Source organism: Vipera ursinii (genome assembly GCF_947247035.1).
Source record: "Vipera ursinii genome assembly, chromosome: 1".
Taxonomy (NCBI): domain Eukaryota; kingdom Metazoa; phylum Chordata; class Lepidosauria; order Squamata; family Viperidae; genus Vipera; species Vipera ursinii.
The window spans coordinates 150,694,318-150,717,193 of NC_139512.1; the positions used below are offsets into that span (position 1 = coordinate 150,694,318).

Consider the following 22,876-nt stretch of genomic DNA (forward strand, 5'->3'; position numbering starts at 1 on the left):
GGCAGGCCACCAGAATATAAAGTTGAGAGCAAATCTCACTCCCTAGCTTATGTTACCTAGTTTGGGTAACGAACCGCCTACCAGGAAACAACCAAACCCAGCGAACACCAAGGACCCCTCCTTGCAATCCTACAAATATTCTCCTCTTACAAAAATCAGTGGGTTGCCCATTTTTAAAAACTGATGGAGAATCTGATTCTCATTGTACAGGTAGTTCTCAACCGACAACCACAATTGAGCCCAGAATTTATATTGCTAAGCGAGAAATTTGTCAAGTTGAGTTTTGCCCCCATTTTATGACTCTTCTTCCCACCCTTGTTAAGTGAATCGAGGCAGTGGTTAAGTTAGTAACCCGGTTGTTAAGTGAATCTGGCTTCCCCATTGGCTTTGCTCGTCAGAAGGTCGCAAAAGTAGATCGCGTGACCCCGGAACGCTGGAATCGTCATAAGTACAAGTCAGTTGCCAAGCATCCGAATGTAAATCACATGATCGTGGGGATGCTGCAACGATCATAACTCTGAAAAACAGTCGCAAGCCACTTTTCAGTGCCTTTATGACTTTGAACAGTCACCAAAAGAAGTGTTGCAAGTCAAGAACTACCTATATATATAACACCTCTACTCCGCGAGCTGCATTGGCTTCCGGTTGCCCTCCGGGTGAGATTCAAGGTGCTGGTGATGACCTATAAAGCCCTACATGGCTTGGGTCCGGGATATCTGAGGGAACACCTGCTGCTGGCATCAAACGCCCTTCGCCCAGTGCGCTCCCACAGGGAGGGTCTTCTCAGGGTGCCACCGGTAAGAGATTGCCGGCGGACGACACCCAGGGATAGGGCCTTCTCAGTGGGGGCGCCTGCCCTTTGGAACCAGCTGCCAGTGGAGCTGAGGACTGCCCCCGACCTCTGTTCATTCTGCCGGGACCTGAAGACCTGGCTCTTCGAGCTCTCTGGCCCAGGCTGAGGATTAATCTTAATTTTAACTGGGGTTTTATTTATGCAGGGACGAATATATTTTTTTTAAAAATTTGTTTTTAACTTTTGTATCTTTGTTTTTTAATCGCCCTGCAAACCGCCCTGAGTCCTTCGGGAAAGGGCGGTATATAAATGTAATAAAATAAATAAATAAATAAATAATATATTAACACTCTGGACAAATTCAGAATTTTGAGCAAGGAGTGCAGGTAACTTATAGAGGTAATCCTCAACTTAACGATTACAGTCGAGCCCCAAAATTCCATTGCTAAGTGAAACATTTATTTGTTAAGTGAATTTCGCCTCAATTTTGCCTTCCTTGCCACAGTTAAGTGAATCACTGCGGTTTTTAAGCTAGTAAAACAGTTAAGTGAATCTGGCTTCCCCATTGACTTAGCTTGACAGGAGGTTGCAAAAAGTGAGCACATAAATTCAGGACACTGCAACGGTCATAAATATGAGTCAGTTACCAAGCATCTGAATTTTGATCACATAACCATGGAGCTTCTGTAATAGTCGTAAGTGTGAAAAATGGTCATAAGTCACTTTTTTCAGTGTTGTCGTAACTTCAATCAGTAAATGAACCGTTGTAAATTGAAGACTACTTGTATTTAGCATAAGGCAGTCTATTCCTACTTACATAGCTTCCAAGTTACAGGTGATCATCAACTTAGACAACAAATGAGCCCAAAATTTATATTACTAAGTGAGAAATGTGTTAAGTGAGTTTTGCCCCATTTTATGACTTTTCTTGCCACACTTAAGTGAATCACTGCAGTTGTTAAATTAGTAACGTGGTTGTTAAGAGAATTTGGTTTTCCCGTTGACTTTGCATGTCAGAAGCTTGTCGCAAAAGGGGATCACGTGACCCCGGGACACTGCAACTGTCATAAATGTGAGTCAGTTGTCAAGCATCTGAATGCAAATTGTGTGACCATGGGGACGCTGCTTACAGTCGTCATAAGTGTGAAAAATGGTCATAACTCACTTTTTTCAGTGCCACTGCAGCTTTGAACAGTCATTAAGCAAACTGTTGTAAGTCAAGACGACCTGTAATTCAATTTCTAGAACTCTCAACAATGGCTAACTTGCTTGGGGAATTCTGGGGGGGAGCTCACTTTGCAGAAGAGAGATTCATAAATAGAAGATTGAATCTGTTCATTGATGTCTAACTGGAAGGTATCAATTTCACAATTATTGTTTACTAAGAACTTCAGCTGAATGATAGTAAGTACTAGCTAGCATTTGTAACTATGCACAACTGTATAATCATGTTTTACCTCTCATGATTAGTCCCTATACTGGAAGAAAACCAGAAGGTATGGATCCACTCAGATAGAATCTGCTTCTCTCCGTACCTTCACGTGTTCAGCCTAAGCTGTGGTTTGCCATGTTCGACTGAATCAGTGGACATTCTGAAACATATCCAGAAATTATACTTGGCTGGTTTCTGATTCTCCATCTGGAATGTAGGCTCTAATAAGCCTGACATTGTGGTGAACTTTGGTTAGTACTAAACAAGTAATAGAGGAAAATGTGCACTTTGTTAGCGTGTGGAGGGGGAAGGAGGAGAAAGAAATGTACGAGTTTGCAGCTCATTTGCAGTTGCAAGTTCATTTGTGTATTTCCAGCTTCATTCCTCTTCCATTTTTATCTCATGTTTTCTTTCTCTCCAGTAATTATTTCACAGACAAAATATATGTATATATGGCACACAAATAATAATTGCATCCTTGGTTGGTTTTTTTTTTTATTGCCTTCTCAACTGTGTACAGTTATATTAGATAGTTGAATGAAAGCTCCAAAGGGAACGCTTCATTAAACATAGAGAAACTTTCTGTTGAAGGTGTTTTTTAATGCAATAACACTCAATTTGATATTTTTCAGAGCAGGTAGTTATTTTTGCTTGTTAAACTGCAAGGGTTATTTTAGTTTATTTCCCTTTTCTAAATGACAAAGTTTTGAGTACACTTTTCATTTAATAGTATTAATTTTTAAATGCCTTTTACCATGGGAGATGTAGAATAATCTATCTCTCTTTGGTAAGACATAAAGCTTGGAAACTTGTGGTTTTTCTGCTTTTGGGGTTACAAATGCATGCCTTTGCTTGTCATACTAAATGTATTATTCTGTAGCTGTCTCTCCATTCTAGATATTCAGGTTGCATAGTAAACCTGACCAAAGCAAGCAAATTCTCCAAGGATAAAGGAAGGGAAATGTATGCACTCCTAGGAATCTTTTTTTCAGAACTAAAATTGACATTTTTATAAATAATTACCATGTGTAAGACCTCAAAACTCACAATCACATCAATTCAGTGGTATGCATTTGGCATGAGTCAATTTCTGTTCTTAGTGCTTTTCATTGGAAATGGCATAAAAGTAAGATTTCTCTGAATTTTTTATGCTATGGGCTTACAGGGGACCAAAGATGTTCTTTGGTCATGGTTGTTTAAGTGTGCACACCAGCATAAATATCAAAGTGGTCATAAACTTCAGCTGCACTTCAAGGGTCATAGTTTCATTTAATTTTTCAAAGAATCTAGAAACCAACTAAGCAGTTGATAACTGTTCAATTGCAGGTGATAAAGGAGATTTTAGATGGGACATTACTTCTCCTTCCACACCTGGCAATAGTTACATTACAGCCTTTACACAGGATTTCTTATACAATGCTGTTTCTTTTTTATAAATGTGCATGAACAATGGCTGAATGCTTGAATTGCAAAGCGCCTTTAATGCATTTTTTAAAGATAGCTTCTATTTACCATAGGGCTTCAGGGACATTTTCTGCAAATACAGCAATGTCAGAAAGGACTTCAGTTCTAACTAACAGTGCTAAGTTAACTGATTGCAGTTCATCACTTAAGATATTACACCCGTATTAGGAGTATGTTCTCCCTCCTTTCCGCCCCCCTCCCCCAAAGTACTGTAGTGATAAGTTGAGATATTTAAGAAGTAGATATCTAGAGGTATATGGTCACTTGTCAATTATAATACCCCTGGAAAGAGCTTAATTATAACAAATGCATTGCTGAAAGATTTTTAAGTAATAAAAATATTCAGCATATTATTCTAGGAACAGTGTTGAGAGAGAAGGATTTATATATTAACTTGTATATAGTGATAGGATGATTTGGTGAAAAAGCTACTAGAAGAGCTGTTGGAAAGCCATCTTTTGACAAAGGCAAGTGATGGTGCAGATTATTGATTTGAATAAGAACTGAAAGTAAGAAGGAAAGTATTTTCCAGATAGTAATGATTTGTAAGAAATAGATGCAAATAAAAATGTCATTTTGATTTGTTTTTTTATGTAGTTTCCAAATATTTGGTATCCTATTTGCCACCATTGCAATTACTAAAGAATCTTATGTTATTTAATTCCATGCATCCTACAAACTAATTATATTTACAAGGTCAGAATGAATGCATGTTTTCAGAAAAAATATAGGGTTATATAAATGTGTCTTCTCTTTGGCTGTTATATCACAGTTTGTTGATCTGGAGTATAATGTGTACAATTCACAAATTTGTCTGATAACAGAAAGTGGTGTGTGATTGTGTTTATTTTACTAACCAGTATATTCACAGCAATCACTTCCAAATATCTCTCCAGTAAAGATGTGTTAATTACAAAACAGACAAGGTCTTCTATTATATTAAAGCTACTAACAAGAAGACAGCAGGAATCACACATGTAAATAGCATCATCAACCCCTATTTTAGTCCTCTGTTTTGATCTGTGAGTTGCGCATAGACCAAAGGTGCTATTAAAGACTCACTGTATGAAATAGGCAGCATTATATGAACAAAATTTATTCAACAAGAAAACAGACCTTTAACATGAATTTAACAAGCCTGAGAAATTATAAACTATCATATGCTGCAGATTCATGCAGTGATAATAAACAAAAAAAGAAAAGTAAGAGGTTTCCTTAAGCTAGCCAAACCGCTAATGGTTTTGTTATAAGCTGTCTACTGTTGAAGTGACCTCTGCAAAGTCTCAAGGCACTTGCACCAGGCAGAATTAAATCGTCCAGTCGGTGAGAAGAATCGCAGGAGCGGATAGCATGTAATAATAAAAAGATACCTTAATCTATACCCTGTTCCCCACCATGGCATTAGAGGAAGATCGTTTTTTCCTCATCTTTGGAAGAGGTAATTTTGCATTAAGCCTTTAGGCTGCATTTTAATGCACTTAGAAATCATTGTGGTCAAAGGAAGCTAACATTTTAAGACAGCCAAATGCTAACAAAATTAAAGCAGTACTAATTTATTTTCCCTCAGTTGACCCTGTGATCCAACTGCCTGTAAAATTCCCTTTGCAGACTGTAAGGTTCCTGCATTGCTATCGTGCTTTGCAGAGAACTTCAACGTACATAAACCTAGTGAAGGCTTAAGCTACAACATATATCCAAGCGCTCACCAGGGCTTTATCCTTGAATCTTACTGTAACATAATTAACACCTCCTTCATCCATTGCTCATTAGCGTACTGGACATTAATGAGCCTACTTATTCTCATACGATTCTCTAAAGAAGGAACTTATTTGTTCTTACTGTGCAAAAAAAAAGCAATTATAAGATAGCTTAGAAATCAAAATGCAGGGTGTGTTGCTGCCTTTATGCTTTTTATTGCGTCCCAGATCTAATTTTAGGCTGCAGGTTGTTCAGCATGTTAGTTTTCCCTAAGACAGTTGCTATAGTGATTGCAGTGAATTCCTTTAATCTTGGTGTAGTTAAAATGTTCCTTCTTATGGGTTGAATTGATGCTGTTAAGTAGAAGCAAAATGTCACTCAAGTCATACTTTTGTCCAGTAGTTTATAAAAAATTAATAGTGAGGAATTGAGCACAGTAACATTTTGTAGTGCAAGCCCATAATAACAACATCTTCCACCCAAACACGCACAACTGCTGATCACAAATACAATGAAATAAACAGATGCAGTAACATTGGTATTTAAGGCATAGAATTGTTTGCCCATATTCTGCCCAATAAACATTTTAGAAACTTGAATGCGTCCACTGTTCCAAAACGGTTTTCTCCTTCAAATTCCACTGCAGAACACTAGATGGCTGAAGGCATTTTCTCAGAAAGATTATTAAAAATGACCTTGTAAAAATGGGCCACTGTAATCATAGCACACTTGCAAAACTGATGCATGGCCATTTATTTAGCATCGATTCAAACAGCTCATCGTGAAAAGTGCATATGGAGCTCAGATCTGAGTAGAAACAATTCTCTTATAAAATACTGCTGTCTTGGATAGGTTCCATGTTTTCTAGTGGAGCAGTCAGTTCTAATCCATTCTAGGAGTGTAAGTGTTAGTAGTACTTTAAAATACAAAGCACACCTTGTGATTCTGATATAGTGCCAAGTAATTGTATCTTCCCCTCTGAGCAAATTCTTTATTTGTGTCATTTCTTATCGAGTAAATCTCTAGAGGACTGCAGTGTAGGATATTTAGTTCTGTTTTTGCTTACTTTTAATTTATAATCCTTTGTGGTTGGGCATTTGCAGGTGTTCAAAAATTAGAACATATGGCTGAAATGCTGCTTCAGGAGTTTGGGAGATTCATAAGACTCAATCCATATATTACTAAAACTCTCCTGACTGTTTGTAATCTTCAGTTAGCCAAAAGAGTGCATCATAACGCAAAAAGTTTTAAATCAAGGTGCCTCAAATGTACTAGCTCAGAGGTCCTCAACCTTGGCAACTTTAAGACTTGTGGACTTCAACTCCCAGAATTCCTCAGCCAGCTTTGCTAGCTGAGGAATTCTGGGAGTTGAAGTCCACAAGTCTTAAAAGTTGTCAAGGTTGAGGACCCCTGTACTAGCTAAAAGAAAATGCATATAATGTGTGGGACCCATTATTGTCATGGAATTGAAATTTTAAGAGTCATCAGACCAGTTGTATTTGCAAACTTGTGGTCACTACAGCATTGCTGCAATCGTGTGATCATGACTTCTGACACTCCCTGCCAGCTTCCCATGAACAAAGCCAACGAGGAAGCTGATAGGAAATCAGAAGGAAAATGTAGTATTTTTGTACTATGAATCTAATCCCCTCCTTATTTGGTCAATAGCTTAGTTTGTAATAATAACGATATGTATGTATTTCTTGAAATGGCGCATGGAACGCAACTGGTATCCCAAAGTGGTCATGACACAGCCTGTTAATAAGTAGAGCAATATGCATAGCATTGTGTTACTGCATAAAGACATCAACTTCTTTAGGAACTATTGCTAGAGAGAATCAAGTTCTGTCCCTCAACACAATTCAGACTCAAGAGTCTAAGCAAATTTCTTGGAGGGGAGGGGGCAGGACCCTTAAAATTATGAATGTGTGATCTGTAAAAAAACACATAAATTATGCTCACTCTCCCCCTCCCCCTGTTCTCTCTTCACAAGTTAATGCTACTGTATAATGTTGTTGAAGACCAAAGTTGCTTGAAAACAAAGAATCACTCTGTTTAATATAGGCCTAGGAGTAAGGAACAAGGGGGGTGGTACTGTAGGATTTGTGAGCAGGAAGAGTAGGATGAGTATATTATAAAATGTATTCCAGAGCTTTTAGGATTTTTTTTTATTAATTAGTTCCACCAGGAGTCTGTTGCTGAAATTCGTATTTTAGTGGGAGCCATATTGATCAAATCAGTGTCTTCAATTTTATGTAAGTGCACCCTTAGTCCTATAATGGAAATGCCAGAGTTTTAGCATCTTTACACCACTGAAACTTAGTATCTGTAACCTTTAACTGAGCAAAACAGTAAATCATAGGGGAACAGTTTTTGAACCAAGGTACCTCAGATGGGCTAATTTACAGAATGTGTTCAAAATCTGGAACCCATGACTCTAGCGAGGTGAAATTTGGCGAATTTGTGGTTGCTTCAGTGTTGCTGTACTGCCACCCAGAGGTTCAGTAGACTGGTCCCACCCTAGCCTTCCAGAAGCCAGGTAGACCAGTTCACTTTTTGTCTGATGGAGATCAGAGAAATTGGATTCACCTGAGCTTGCCGGAGTCTGAATAGACTGCTGGAGGGTGGCCAGTTGTGGTAAAGCTGGCAGAAAATCAGAAGTCACTCCCATTCCTACCTTTTTTTTTGGCCTTTGATCATTTTTCCCCTCCGTTGTACATGGTAACCTAAAACAAATTAGCTACAGCATGGCTTAGTGCAACGTGCAACTCAGTTGTTATCCATTGTTTTCATCGTTGGTAACCATATTAAAATGTACAGATTGAATATTGTGTGAACTAAGATATGAACACCAGATGAACTTTAATTTAAAAGCAAGATCGTTATGTCAACAAACTGAGAGTTCAATTTATTTCATTTATTCAGTGCTTAAAGCAACTTGAGTGCAGGATTCTCATTCAACTCTCTTGTTTGTTGAGCAGTAAAATGTGTAGATGATGCCTATTTCATATCTTTGGAGCATTAATATATTGGTTGTAGCTGTCTTGCCCTTGTGAAAAAGCATAATGACTATAAATTATCTCACATCATTTTTGAGTAACATTTATGCATTTACCTGTTCTGCTGCAAAAGTGATACAGAAGACAGCTTAAGATCTTATCTGCTGCCCATGAGAAGAAGCTGAAACGAGCCAAACAGTTTTGTAGTTTCATAATTATTTTTTGTTGGTCACAAACTTGTTTGGGTTTTTTTTTAACCTTCGTTTATTTTAGTCATAGAGATCTTATTGGATGCTGTTGAGCCTCCAACATCTTGTGCTTTCCTTTGTGTAACGATAGATTGTCCCCTTTCATCATGCCACTGTTTTATATAGAAGCAGCATTTGGATTCAAATGCTGATACGAAAACATCGTACATGGAGGGAAATGGTTGCTGTTCTTTGACAATTCGTCATGTGCAAATGAATGCGTATTTATTGAAAACCACTGCTAGGTTTCTCCACTTGAAATTTATAGCCACATTCATTCACTTCCTTATACCAGCAAATCATTCTGTAGGACTGGTGTACAGCTGAGAGAACGCCTTTCCAAAAGACACCTATGAGAAGCAGACTGCAGACTGTTAAATGTACAGCTCATCTTAAACAATGTAGACGTGTATGTGTTCTTAGAATGTTGAGCTCGGGTTACTTGAGAAATGGCTGGACTCTGTGTGAGTAATACTGTGGTTCAGAGGTTTTCAATCCTTTTCCGGCTACAGAACTGTTAGCTTAAGAAAAATCTTGGAACCTCCAATCAATTGACTCGTTTGAGTGAACTTTTTTTCCCCCTGCTCCTTAGTCTCTCGCAAAACCCATTAAAATTTAGAGTACCACAGAACATAGTTTGAAAATCTCTGTTCTAGTCTTTAATCTGTATTGCTCCACACTCTTATCTTTCTTAGAATCAGGAAATCGTTTATAGAATTTTACAGAATTAAAAATAAATCATAAAGTTTTGAAAGTTACCATCTGTATTACTATCATTGTGACCTTATTTTTGTTTGCCTTGTTTTTTGCTCTCTTTTACTCTTGGCCATGACACTGACAAGGTTATCATAATCCATCCGACAGTGTGTAGCCTCTTTCCTACTTGCAGGAAATAAAAAGCATCTGACTGGGAGGGAATACATGGAGCAAGTTCCTTGCTGGCTATAATTTTGTTGTCATTTCAAGTGTTCCGTTGGTATAATTGATGTGACACGACTGGGCTTTACACACAGTCCCTTAGCTTGTGTTCAGTTTCAGAGTTAGTCTCCCTATCGTTCAATTTGAGTAGAGAAGATGTTTTTAAAGTTACATTATATGTATGTGTGTGTGTGTGTGTGTGTGTGTGTGTGTGTATGTAAACATAACCATCAAAAGCGGGTAAGAGAGCATGAAACTTAATTTATTTTCTCTCATCACCTTGAAAAACGTAGTAATTGGTGTCCTCTTGCAATACTAAACTGAGTTGCTGTGCTGATGGCAGAGCCAGCAGGCGGTTCTTTTTTATTAATATTATAATTAAATAATTTTCTGGAAAAAGACCAAAAACAGATGCGACTTGATTGTGAAGTCTCTGCTGTTCCTTGGTGCAATCACTTGCATTTTCTTCAGAGAATTGACTTTTCTGTCTTGTTTTTACAGGTTGTTATCGATGCCTTCAGATTAATCAATGCTAATATGATGGTCTTAGGACATGAACCAAGACAAACAACTTCAAATCTGGGTCACTTAAACAAGCCATCTATCCAGGTATTTAATATTAATGTACTGAATGTAGCTTAAACTGTGTGTGTGTGTGTGTGTGTGTGTGTGTGTGTGTGTGTGTGTGTGTGTGTCTATGAATAAACAGACGCACACAAAATTTGATTTGATAAAGATTTAGATCTAGTGATTACTTTTTAATTTTTTTTAATATTTTCAGATGGCTTGAAGATATTAGTAGTACATACTACTCTTTTACGGTTGCTGTGTCCTGATAAAATGTACTATTGTTTTAGAAATTGTCTGCAGATTTTCTTTCTAACCAGTTCAAATCACTTTATATGCATGTTTGTGACTATTACATGATGGGGAGGGCAGTGCCTTATTGATGTTTATGTGTTCTATTACTCTTCGCCTTAATTTTCCTTATGGATACAGAAGTCACCAGGGCAGTTTAGATTTCTTGGAAAATAGACACTGACTACAGTACATATCTGCCACAAATATGTTTTCATTTCAGAAGATGTCTCTTTTTTTCCTTCAAGAGGCTTTGTTTATAATATCCTTGAGAATAGGCAGGGGACTTGTGTGCTTTCCTTCATGAGCCTATAGACCATGGATGGTATTCATCAGTAACTTTGTATGCATGATAACAAACCCAAAAGCCCACTCATAGTATTAGGCAGAATCCAGAAAATAATTTCAGAATGAAATCCTTAAGTATAGTTTATTTCTTTTAATAGGGTTATTTTCGTGAAATATACATAGGACTGCAGTTTACTGTTATTATTTACTAATAAGAATAATAATAACTGCAAGTCTTTTGGAAGGATTTCATGGGTGGATAAAATGCCATATAAAGGACTTGATAGGTGTTATAAACATCTGAACAAGACAACCAATTAGATCAATGATATTGTAATAAATAAGTAATTATTTACTATTTCCTAAATAAATAAGTTGGAACCTCAAGACTACAGGTCAGAAAGGATGAAATCCCTCCAGAAACAAAACTTCATATTGTTATTGATTGACTCCATCTTTCCTTTATAAAGATGTTGATTTTAAAATTCTCAATTTTATTTTACAAATGTGAAGCAGCCATTAAGCATGGTCCCATTCTATCATCGCCTGGAGATGAATTATATATATATTTTATTACTGTTAAGAATTACAATAGTACTTCTCTTAATTGCAAGCAATGTCTCTCATATTCCCCATTGGTCCAGGTTTTAAGATGCCTTAGATAATGTTAGAGAACACATCTTTGTCTTAGCTGCAGGGAAGTTTGATATGGATGCATTTACATCTTCTGGTTGAGCTGAGACTAAGGGAATTTTTTCTGGGAACTTGCTAGAAGGAAAGAGGATATAATTGTGCAGCTTGCTGTTTGTTTTATAAGTTTCAGACCAAGATACTAAATTAACCTTATAAATAACATTGAATGTGAGATCTACTTATTCATAGTAAGAGATGGATGTAAACAGAGATCCATGCAGAAAGTATTTTGTTTCTTAAACAGGCATTGCTTTATCGTTATCATTTTTCTGCACCAACGGTAATATTGCCAAAAGTAGTATTTTTCTTTTAAAATGAATTTTAAAAATCCCAGTCAGTTGCCACCAGAAGTCTAATTATTTCTCTGAAGATTAATTACAGGACTTCTAATAGCAACACATGCTGCAAACACAGTTCTTGTAGTTGAAAACAGCAAATACTACTGTTGAGCTGCAATTTTTGTTCTTATCTTGACAATATTGTATGTGTCAATAGTTTATACTCATATTTCAAAAGCTATATGGGCTTCATGAATGATTATTTACAGATTTCCCTAATAAAATAGAACAACTTTTTCAATACTAAAGAATTTCTATTTAACAAGAATGAATAAAATTACTCCTGATTAGAATTGGTACAAACTACAAAGCCTAATGAGTATGGAAGAACCCTCTAATGTTTTTGATTGGGTACAGGCAAGCCTGTGCTTGTATGTTTCTAGAGAATATATTACTGGGCCTTTCAAGGCTGTATGTAATGACCTTTTATGCAAACCCCACGGTATTGTACTGCTTCCTAATTTTTCTATTTTTTATTATTTGCTTTTGGAAAGTTAAGTATTTTGCTTTCAGTTCAGCCGTTATACAGGTATAGTCAGCCTATAAGATGGCTTTTTGCTTATTCCAGCTATAACCCTGACTTGTACAGTATATTTAAACATTTCCTCTAAAATTATTCAACTTAACACATCCCATTCGTTAGGAAAAGAACTACCAAAAAGGGATCTGCATATTATTTGGTAATATCTCCTCATATAAAATGTAATACAGCTGTTTCCACTACTTGAAGAGGTAGACTGCTCTTCATTGGAAACACTGGCGACAGAATAAAAGCTTAGCAGCAGTATTCAGTTGAGGATTTAATTCTGCTTTGTACATCTGTGGCTTTTTTGGATCCTAATCAGAAATAGTTCTGGGCATTTATTTAACTTTTGTTTGAACTAGAGAATCAAATAAGAATGGAATTTTAACAGAAATACAGAGTCTTGCTGGTTTGCCTATGATCATTTTAAAAAAGTGTTGCATTATAAATGCTCCACAATTATAATCTGTGGTATATTTATTTATGCATTCCACACCATTTATATGCCACCTCTACTGTAGATTCACACTACAAAACAACTGAAGTTTGTTTAAGTTAAACACATTAATTAGGACAATGATTAATTATACTGTGTGCCAAGCTATTATTTTTAAGATAAGATAATATAACCTTTATTGTCATTTTTTTACTGTGGGCACAATGGCACACATCAAATACGAAAATTAGTTGCCCGCTCTCAAAGTGAAACACATACATGATGCACACCTAACCATACTATATACAACATGTATAGACCCACACCCTTACATTACATAACAAATAAACATTAAATATTGTCCATCTTGAATTAAATACTGTCCATCTTAAAATTATCTCTGCCTATTGTATATTTATTGCCATACCATTAAAAATATGTTTCATTGAGTGTGCAGTACCAGAGCATCTAGATATCTTTAAGTAGCTGCACATTTTCAGAAAAAAAAAGTTCATAAACTCATAGCCTGAATGCAATATTTTAAGATATTCTGTTTTGTTTGGCAGAAATGATCAGGTGCATTTTAGTAATGCTTTTTAAACATTCTCTTTCCAGGCTTTAATCCATGGGTTGAACAGACATTACTATTCCATTACTATCAACTACAGGAAGAATGAATTAGAACAGAAGGCAAGCTCTATTTTCCTAGAATATTTTCAGTTACTAGTAACAAAAAATATCTTTGTCACTTGGATTCTTTATCATAGGAGGGGAATTTTTCTGACCAAGAGCTACAGAGTATGGGGCAGTGTATTGGGCTATGGTTGGGGGGGTGTTTAATTGCCTCAAGGTATTTTGTCTTTTCTGAGGGGTTTTAAATTATACCGAACCTATTTTAAGGATTAACACTACCATTTTTGAGTATTCCTTTCCAGCTAGTAAGAAAATGCTGTTGAAATTTATTAACCCTAATAATTCAGGGTCTCCACATCTGCCTAATGTCATATGGCTGATCCATTGTCAACGCAAATAAAGTCTCAATGTGAACTGTGGTAGAAAGCAACATTTGTTCCAGAAGGCATCTGCATGCATAAGTAGTCAAATGTGCTAGTAAATATGTGGTTGGCAAAAAATCAGTCTGACTTAGACAATTTATGAACATCTTTGTTTAAATTATGATAAAAATATGGCTATTCTATTTTTAAAGTTACATGTTTCTGAAAGCTATTTTTTGTTTTTATAGTGCTATTACAATGAATCTGTTAATTTCCTTGCCTTTATTTATTTATTTTTAAAAGCATATACACTCTTTTCTTACATAGCTCAAACCTGCTTACACAAGCCAGCTTATCCATATAATCCATCCAAAAATAATTCAGCTAGTCTTGAATATTTACAATCAACAAAACATATAAACAGCAGCAATTGATTGAAATTTTATTTTGTAAAGCATATTAAGACACAGTTTACCAGCCTTCTCAAATATTTGGCAGCTTTGTTCAAGGAGCCCCTTGTGTAACACCAGGGCTACCACTGTTATTCTTAAAAATAAAATAAAATTACAATTTTTCTTTCATTTTCTGAGGTAAGTTCTGTGAAGGGTTGTTAGATCAGCCACAGGTATCATTTTTCCCCCACAAATTATAACTATAGGCATACTTTTGTATCTATAGTTCCAGTAGTCTAACTAAAAACATAACTCTGTATACTTTTTTTCCAAGTTTGCTAATTCTTCCCAAATGCAGACATTTTAGTTTTTAAGACCACAATAGATTCCATCTGTTCGTGATTAAAGTTGATTTTAGAGGCAATATTAACTGTTCAGATACCTTTCCACACTAATTATCTTTATAGGAGAATGTAGACATTAACTAAGGTCACTCTTCAATCATAAGTGTTCAGTAGTGTTCTTGAAGGTGATAGATTCAAATAGAAAAGCAGTCTTCTCACCAGGAGCTCAGTTGGGCTTGCAAGAACCAAGTGCTAAGGTCTTTGCTGCTTCAAATTCTCACTGCTATAGTAAACACAGGAGGGCAATTTTGTTGAAGTAGGGAATGGTTGTGTGAGCTTAGATGCTCTGTGTGATATACCTGCACTTTCAAAACATGGAAAAAGTGACATTTGAGCTGGTTCTTTTGCATCTTGGTTTATACAGTGTGTCTTTTTCCCCCCTCTGCATTCTGGAGGTTTGGGCTTTAAAATTAAGCTATGGAAACATTACTTCGGTTCATTTCACTGCTTGCACTTTTATCAAGGTGATAACAGTAATTGTCAAGTGTGATTTAAAAAGGGTTGAAGAAATGAAGATTATTTTCATCAATGTATGCAGCCTTTGCCCAGTGTCCTGGCATCCATGTTTCCTATATCTTTCTTGTCTGTATTCATGATTTCATACTCATGGCTGAGAATAGGACTTCTGCCGTTTTAACACCAATTATTTATTGGAAGCTGATAGTCTGGCAAAAGGCCTAAAACCACATGAACCCAAACATGTTTTAGCACTCAATCATGTCTTCATAAATCCCCCTATGAGTGTGGGTTCAAATTTCACAATGACCTTACAGAGCAAACAATTTTTATCTTATCAGATGGACTCAGAGGGAATGGATAGTTAAGTCTATGATGAGCTAATGTATGAGACAGAAAAAGTTGTCTGAGGTAGCCTAGGTAATTCGGGGTTGACACCAGTTTTCTAAATTTAAACTCTCCCATGCTAGAAACTTTTGTATCTCTTTGTATTTATTATGATAAAGCATAACTGAGCTACTTTTAGCTCCATATTCTGCTTCTGGTATAGCACTGGAATGTTGCCCCTTGAAATGAAGGATTCATCAGTCTTTGTAGATTTCCTATTGTACCATTTTTTTCACCCGCCCCTCACTTTAAAGAATTAAGGGAGGAATCTCTAAAAAAAAGAGTCAGCAATCTTGCTAGGAGTTAGAAAGGAAAAGAACATTATTAAATGTTCCCTCCTAGTCGTCTGATCCTGTTCTGGATCAGAACTCATCTTCCTGTTCTAGATTAGAACTCATCTTAAGAAATGCTTCTATCATTATTTATTTGTTTATTTTTATTTATTTATTAAATTTATATGCCACCTGTCTCACTGTAACAATGACTCTGGATGGCTTATAGCATAATAAGGTAATACAAAATAATTAAAAATTAAGAAATATGTGGGGGAGAGGGATAGGGGGAGGGTTGGATAGGGGTGGGGGAGGGGGGATTAAAGTCAAAATGTATTGTAAAACTTTTTAAATAAAAAAAAAGAAATATTAAAATATTTACCAGAGTTTCTCTGGAGAGCAAGACAGGCAACATGTAATTTTTAAAATAAATAAATTAACAAAGAAATTAGGTCTAACGTAGTAGTTATTTGTGATTTATCATCTGTCCTCCTAATACCCACTTTCATGTTCAAAATGTGTAAATATATAAGCCACAAATACGGTTATTTTACTATTTGCTCTCTATTGTTCTTTCTTTTGGGTAGATGTTACTCAATTTACATAAGAAAAGTTGGATGGAAGGTTTAACTCTTCAGGACTACAGTGAACACTGTAAGCTCAATGAAACAGTGGTAAAGGAAATGCTGGAACTAGCAAAGAACTATAACAAGGTACCATATTGGGCCTCTGCCAGACAATTACTTGACTTGTCAGGTTAGCTTCTGGAAGCATCGATTCAAAAATTGATTCCAGTGTAATGGTGGAGAAAAAGGAAATACCCAACCTTATAAAAATAAAATGGCATTAATAACTTCAAGAAATTAGCACAACTTATTTTAACATCTTGGAAATGGACAGACCTTGCCTTTTAATTTTTTAAAAACCCAAGTCATTGCTGCAGTCAGAGCAAAGAAATGCTGAGTTTTGTGAAAAGTTGTGCAGGTCAAAAGTAGTGAAAAGGCTTCTTACTTGTGTTGTCAGAGGAATTTGTGTTAGAGTCAGTGACATTTGTATAATCCATGTTATTTCTGATTTTTTTCATTGTATTGAGAAGATACGTTGCTCTGACCAAATTGATATTAACCATAGCCCACTATGCACTTATAAAAATCATTCGAATAATTTTGAGGAAGGCATTGGCTTCTGTCCTGATGTGCTAGTTAGTGCCTTTGTTGAACCACCACAGTGAAGGGGATTTTTTGGGGGGGGTGTCCCTTAAAATAATATTAAAGCTTCAGCTTCAATGGAAAAAGACAAAGTTTATATTTTGAGAAGCTTTTGAAATAATAAGATACTAAATACCAACCTTTTCTACATTTGTTTTACAGGCTGTGGAAGAAGAAGATAAAATGACACCTGAACAGCTGGCAATCAAAAATGTTGGCAAGCAGGTGAGGAATTACACTGATATGAAAAAAATTATTTGTGTGTTTAATCATATATGAATGATTTTTTTGTTCTTAATTTCTATAACAGCCATTTATTTCCACTATAATTACTTAAAGTCCATGACTTAAAAGTGTATCAACAATGGACATAAAATTGACATTTGACATCTGATATAGCCAGGCAGTCCTTATTTAGCAACCACTGTTGGGACCGGAAATCTGGTTGTTAAGTAAATCAGACACTAAGCAATACCAAGACAGTGCTTATGATCTTAATTTAGCTTTCTGTGAAGGTCATAAATATGTGGATAGTAAAGTTATTTTTTATCACTGTTGTAACTGCAAATGTTTGCTGAATGAGGCAATTACTAAACAAGTACCTGTGAAGTAGTTTTTCTTTTTCTTTTCATCTTTTATCCCTAGCCTTACATATGTTTCTCCTAGCATTCAGGATGCCTGTATATAATGTATAATATTTATTTATTAAATTTCTAGAACATCCATCTCAAGTGACTCATTATGAGGAAGTCACAATTTCTCTTACATATCTTTTTGCATTGCTGCCTGTTAAAGTGTGCTAAAAAGGAAATCTCTAAATTGCAGATTTATAATTCTGCTTTGAAATAAAAGCGAGTGTTACAGTGGATGGTGAGAGGCTGGATTATATATCAGAAATCTGTAGTCTAAATATTACTTTATTAAGTGGTCTTAAGATTTGTAGTTGTGCCTCTGCCCTTTTCCTTAGTTTTAGAAATGATATTAAACTAATGTTAATATGGTATATACTTCAAGCAATTTACTTGGAAATGATGTACATGCACTCCAGCGGGCCTGGGTTCAGAAAGTCACTTGTCTAAAAGGTGATCTAAGTATTCTTGAACGTATTTTGATCAGTTTAGAATAGAATAGAATATCTTTATTGTGATTATGTAACTCACAACGAACTTAAGTGCTGTCCACAGTGCACACTATGTACAAGTAAAAACCATAAATAAAAACATACATTATATACACACATCCTTCGCATTCTATTCACCATTGCGCTGTCCCTAATATTGCACTTCAATGTTGCAGCTTCATCTCCACACTATAAGGAAAATTATCTCAAGAGATACTTAATCTCTGTTTTGGAAAAGGTTGTCAAGACTTTAGCTTTTGAATGTATGATTATTTAGCTGTTGTTTTAATTGTGTCTTTATTGTTCAATATCCTGTTTTGCCTGTTAACTGTCTGAATATTATCAGATGGAAGGATGGGGTACATATTTAAATAACAATAAACATCCAGCAGTCTAACCCTCATAGCTAACTATTAGGAAATATAGCTCAGCAGTCTCTGTATTCCTGCAGGAGAACAATATTGTTGGAAGATCACAGAACATGCAGAGCTTTTTTAAGTAGTTCTTAAATTTAGCAATACAATTAATAAAGTCTGAATTAATGCAGATATTAAAATCAAAAATCATCACTATTAGCTATAGTTATCCAGATGATGAAACAACAATGTGAAGTTAGTGCTTAATAGCTTTTATCTTTTCTGTTCCCTTTGAAAGGAATTGGGCTTTTCCTTAGATAATAGCTAAGTGAGGTGCCTGGTGGAAGGGATTCAGGAAAGCATGACCAGAGATTTGGATCCAGTGAGGAATCCTTATTCCAAGCTAACTTACTCCTTAATGAAACCACATTAACCAATCCAGACATGGATATACTTTTTTCCCCACTCCAGTTGCAAGCTATGCATAAATTAAATATTGAACACTTCTAAAAATAACACTTTAGCAGTACTTCAGGTTTTTCACTTCAACAACATAGGGTTTTTTCCCCTTAAGTGTATTTTATGGTTTGTTTTCATTTATTTAATTGGAAAGTGCTTTTGTTTTGAGTGAGTATATCTTAAAATAACATGGGATGAAATCCCAGTTCCATTGGAAGCAAATGGCAACGCTCCCATTGATTTCATTAATGAACTTGATAAATAAAGAACATTATGATGGAGTTACTATTTAAATTGACTAGTAATTTACAAATGTGGTACATATATAAGTACTTAAATATAGTATACAGTATGCAAGATGCTTAGATCGTTATTTGAATCGCCATGTAAAAGTAATTAATGTACTGTACATCATATTTGGCCCAAGATTTTACAACATAGCTTGGTTTTCAAGAAAAATCATTTGTAAAATGACCTGAGTGTTTTGAAAGTCTATTTTAGACAAGCTCACGGCTCCAATCAGCTGTCAGCACACTAGTAATTAAGATGTGATAAAAATCTTTCATTATGAAACCAAATTCTGGATTGTAAATCAGCAAGAGTTTTTTAAGCTGGGCAGTATTAAAGTACTTGCACAGTATAAAATAATTAGCTTGCTAATACCTTTTATAAGTTTGTGCATAGCGCTGTTTCTTGACACAAAATTAGGGCCATAAATATGTCTATTGATCACTGGTGGTCCAGAATTTGTGGATTTAGTTTTGCCTGGGATAGATAATTCCTGGAAAATGTTAGGGAATTTCTAGAAGCTTAGCATTCAGATAAAACAGCCATCAATATAAATAGAAATAAATCAGATTTACACATCATTCAAAAGAGACAATTAAAAAAGCTAAGAAAAAAAAACCAGAACACATTCTTTCCAGCAGCCAGTACCCAGATAAATGGGAATTAACACAAGACAGACATCAAAAAGAAGATCATATCCTAATCAAGAAACTACCAAGGGGAAAACCACATCCCCCAAACACTGGGAGGTCAAGCTATTATATATAAATGGGGAACAAACCTGCCTATTTATATATAGCACTTATGTTTTCGCTAGCACTGATGATATTACCTAGTTTAAGTAATGAAGCATCTGAAGTAAACAACCAAATTTGGAGAGCATCAAGGACTCCACAGTATTTCTATCTGATAATTTTAAATGACCAAGAAAATACTATAGTTGGCAGTATAGAAATGTAAATCCAAAATTCCAATTTTACATCAATACTGAGATAGTATTCTGACAGATATAAAAAATATGCAGCCCTGGGCAATCTAACAGCTCATAATTTCAGCAGTATTTTTGTTAGATACTGCCTTATATTGCTTGCATAATAGAACTCTGAACTTTAATTGCTTAACTGTATCAGTACTGCATTAAATGGAAACAACCATTTGTAAATGTGATATTTCAATAAATTATAAACAATCTTTTAAAATTATATTTTAGGATCCTAAACGTCATTTAGAAGAACACGTGGATGTGCTGATGACTTGCAACATTGTCCAGTGTTTAGCAGCAATGTTGGATACTGTTGTATTTAAATAAAGACTTATCATAAATGTTATTTGCTGACTATAATCATCTATTGTTTAAAGCACTGAGGCTAAGATATATTCCGATGTCAGAGACATCTGGCATCATTTACAGTCTAAGAGCATCACTCTAACACTTTTTCATCTCTGTTGTGCAATTACTTTGAGTATTTTTTTAATGCAAGATCTCTGCAGATTCTAAAACAATTCAAGAACAAGGTTAGAAAGTGTATTTTCATTTTCATTTTTGAAGATAATTGGCAGCACATATATACCTTAATTATTGATATATGGCTTTTTAAAATGTCTGTTAAACTACTTAGTGTTTTGCTGACCTTGTAATTGAGAAGGAATCAAGTATTGACAATACTGTACAAAATTCAACAAGGAGAGAAATACCTTTCATTTACCTGATGTTCTATAAAGACCTGTGCCATGGACGTGATTTTTTTGTTAAAGAAAATCTGGTCATCAATTTTGTTGAACCTTTTGTCTAATGACATTTCTGTAACTTCCACATCTGCTTTGTCAAACACAGAACTCAGTAGTATTCCCAAAAAGTACAGTTTCCTGTCCCCGTCCCCAACGTTCCTCCTTCCATATAGCTGTAAATGTCTATAATGTATAAACAAAGCACAGAAGATAATAAAAGCCTAGAACCAACATCTGAAAAGTTAGAACAAATCTGTTACAATGTCATCAAAATTTGGATATTCTTTGTCAACCTACTTTGTAAATACCATAGAAGTGCATGCTGAGAGATAACATTAAAATTTATTTTGGGTTTTTTTTTTAAACTGAAAAATAGACGTTTCTGAAAGAAAGCTGCAGAGCTTTCCAACATTATGTACAACAACTAAAGTATAAGAAAAAAAATATTGACCTCTTTATGAGAAACTGTTATGGAAACCAATTTTTAATTTGTAAATGAAGTACAAGTTTATAAAGGAATAAAGGAATACCAATTGCTAAGAAATAGTCTGGGTCTAATTATTTTTTAATTTGTATAATTGATAAATTTAACCACAGTACTTTTTTTAAATTTGTTTTTATTCTGCCTTTATTTTTATGAATACACATAAAAAACCCTAATATGTAATTGCTTTATTTGCTATGGTCCCTGTATAAATCAACAGAAATCACATTATTTGCTTATTTTTATCCCACCTTTATTATTTTTAAAAATACAACATTAAAAAACCTAATATATAATTGTTTTATTTACTCTGCTCCCTGTACATGCATGTACAAGTCAGCAGAGATCTTATACTAGAGCACAACATTATTTCCAAGATAAGGCTTTTCTCTTTGGCATACTTTAAATTTGAAATGTTTTATTTTATAAAAGAAATATCAATTTAGGTAAGCACTGAGCAGAATTTCCAATAATCATGGAGTGAAACATCAATACCCTGCAATGCTTTCTAGCTAATTAACACTTCCTTGAGGATAGGGAATGTTACCCCCTGCCTGAAGGAGGCAGTTATTAGACTTATGTTTTTATTATTTTCTTTTTTAGAAATCTTCCCTTGATCCAGCAGTTCTGTGCAATTATAGGTTAGTCTCAAGATATTTCATTACTGGAAATGGTAATCATAAATATGATGGCCTCACAGCTCCAGCTGCACCTAGATTATGCTGAGAATCTGGACCATTTTTAATTAGGCTTTTGACTGGTATATGGTATTGAAAATGCTTTGGTCATCTAAGTGATCACCCATACCGAAACGGTCAGGGAGAGTGTAGCCTGCTAAATATTTTGGGCACAGACTTTTTCTTAATACCATCCATTAAGCTATTCTGAACTGTGTGGCAGGATTAAGCATTTAGTATACTATTTAGTATTTCTGCTCCTTCCTCTGTCTAGGATGCTGACTTACAGCGTCCCACAGAGATCTCCCATTGACATGAAAAGGCTGGGGAAGTTCTTCTACCGGTCATTGGACTCATAGTTGACATAGTGAATTTGCAAAATTATGGCCAACTGTCAGCTACAAACTTTCCCAGATTAGCAGCAATTTTCCATGGAGTAGTTATATGCCACCTTGACTATTACTAAATGTTCTATGTGTCTGTCTTTGATACCTTGAAACTTCAATTGGTGCAAATGCCATAGCTCAGAGGTCCCGAACCCCCCAGTCCATGGACTGGTACCGGTCTGCAGCATGCCAGAAACCAGACCGTGCAAACAAGCAAAGCCCCATCCGCGGGATACAGGCAGCAGATGAAACCACACCCCCTCCGGTCCGCAGAAAAACCTCTCTCCATGGAACCGATCCCTGGTGCCCAAAAGGTTGGGGGCCTCTGCCGTAGCTAACTGGGAGAAAATGCAATAAATATTAAAAATCAGCACTTATATGTACCAGTAACCAACTAGCTATAAGACATTGACTGATCAAACAGAACAGAATCTGACAATTGAATGGAATAACTTGTCTTGCGCCTAATATCTGCAGAATAAACTTGAAGATATTCCCTTAGCTTCCGATCTGTGATGGAGAACTACTCCTATCCCATTCCAGACCAAGAATGCACTTCATCAGAGGTCAGAAGTA

The 22,876-nt window shown here is 35.5% G+C and overlaps 1 protein-coding gene across 4 annotated transcripts in view; it reads left to right on the forward strand.

Moving 5' to 3' along the window:
- The window catches only part of PSMD14 (proteasome 26S subunit, non-ATPase 14), a 68,562-nt gene extending 47,274 nt beyond the window's left edge, over window positions 1–21,288 (forward strand). For all 4 annotated transcript variants that reach the window (XM_083368747.1, XM_083368748.1, XM_083368750.1 and 1 more), the window contains 5 exons: window positions 10,054–10,161; window positions 13,304–13,378; window positions 16,182–16,307; window positions 16,965–17,027; window positions 20,236–21,288. In XM_083368747.1, the coding sequence (XP_083224873.1) occupies window positions 10,054–10,161; window positions 13,304–13,378; window positions 16,182–16,307; window positions 16,965–17,027; window positions 20,236–20,334 (471 nt within the window). In that variant the 3' untranslated portion in view covers window positions 20,335–21,288. The remainder of the gene's footprint in view (window positions 1–10,053; window positions 10,162–13,303; window positions 13,379–16,181; window positions 16,308–16,964; window positions 17,028–20,235) is intronic.
- Window positions 21,289–22,876: the final 1,588 nt, after the last annotated feature.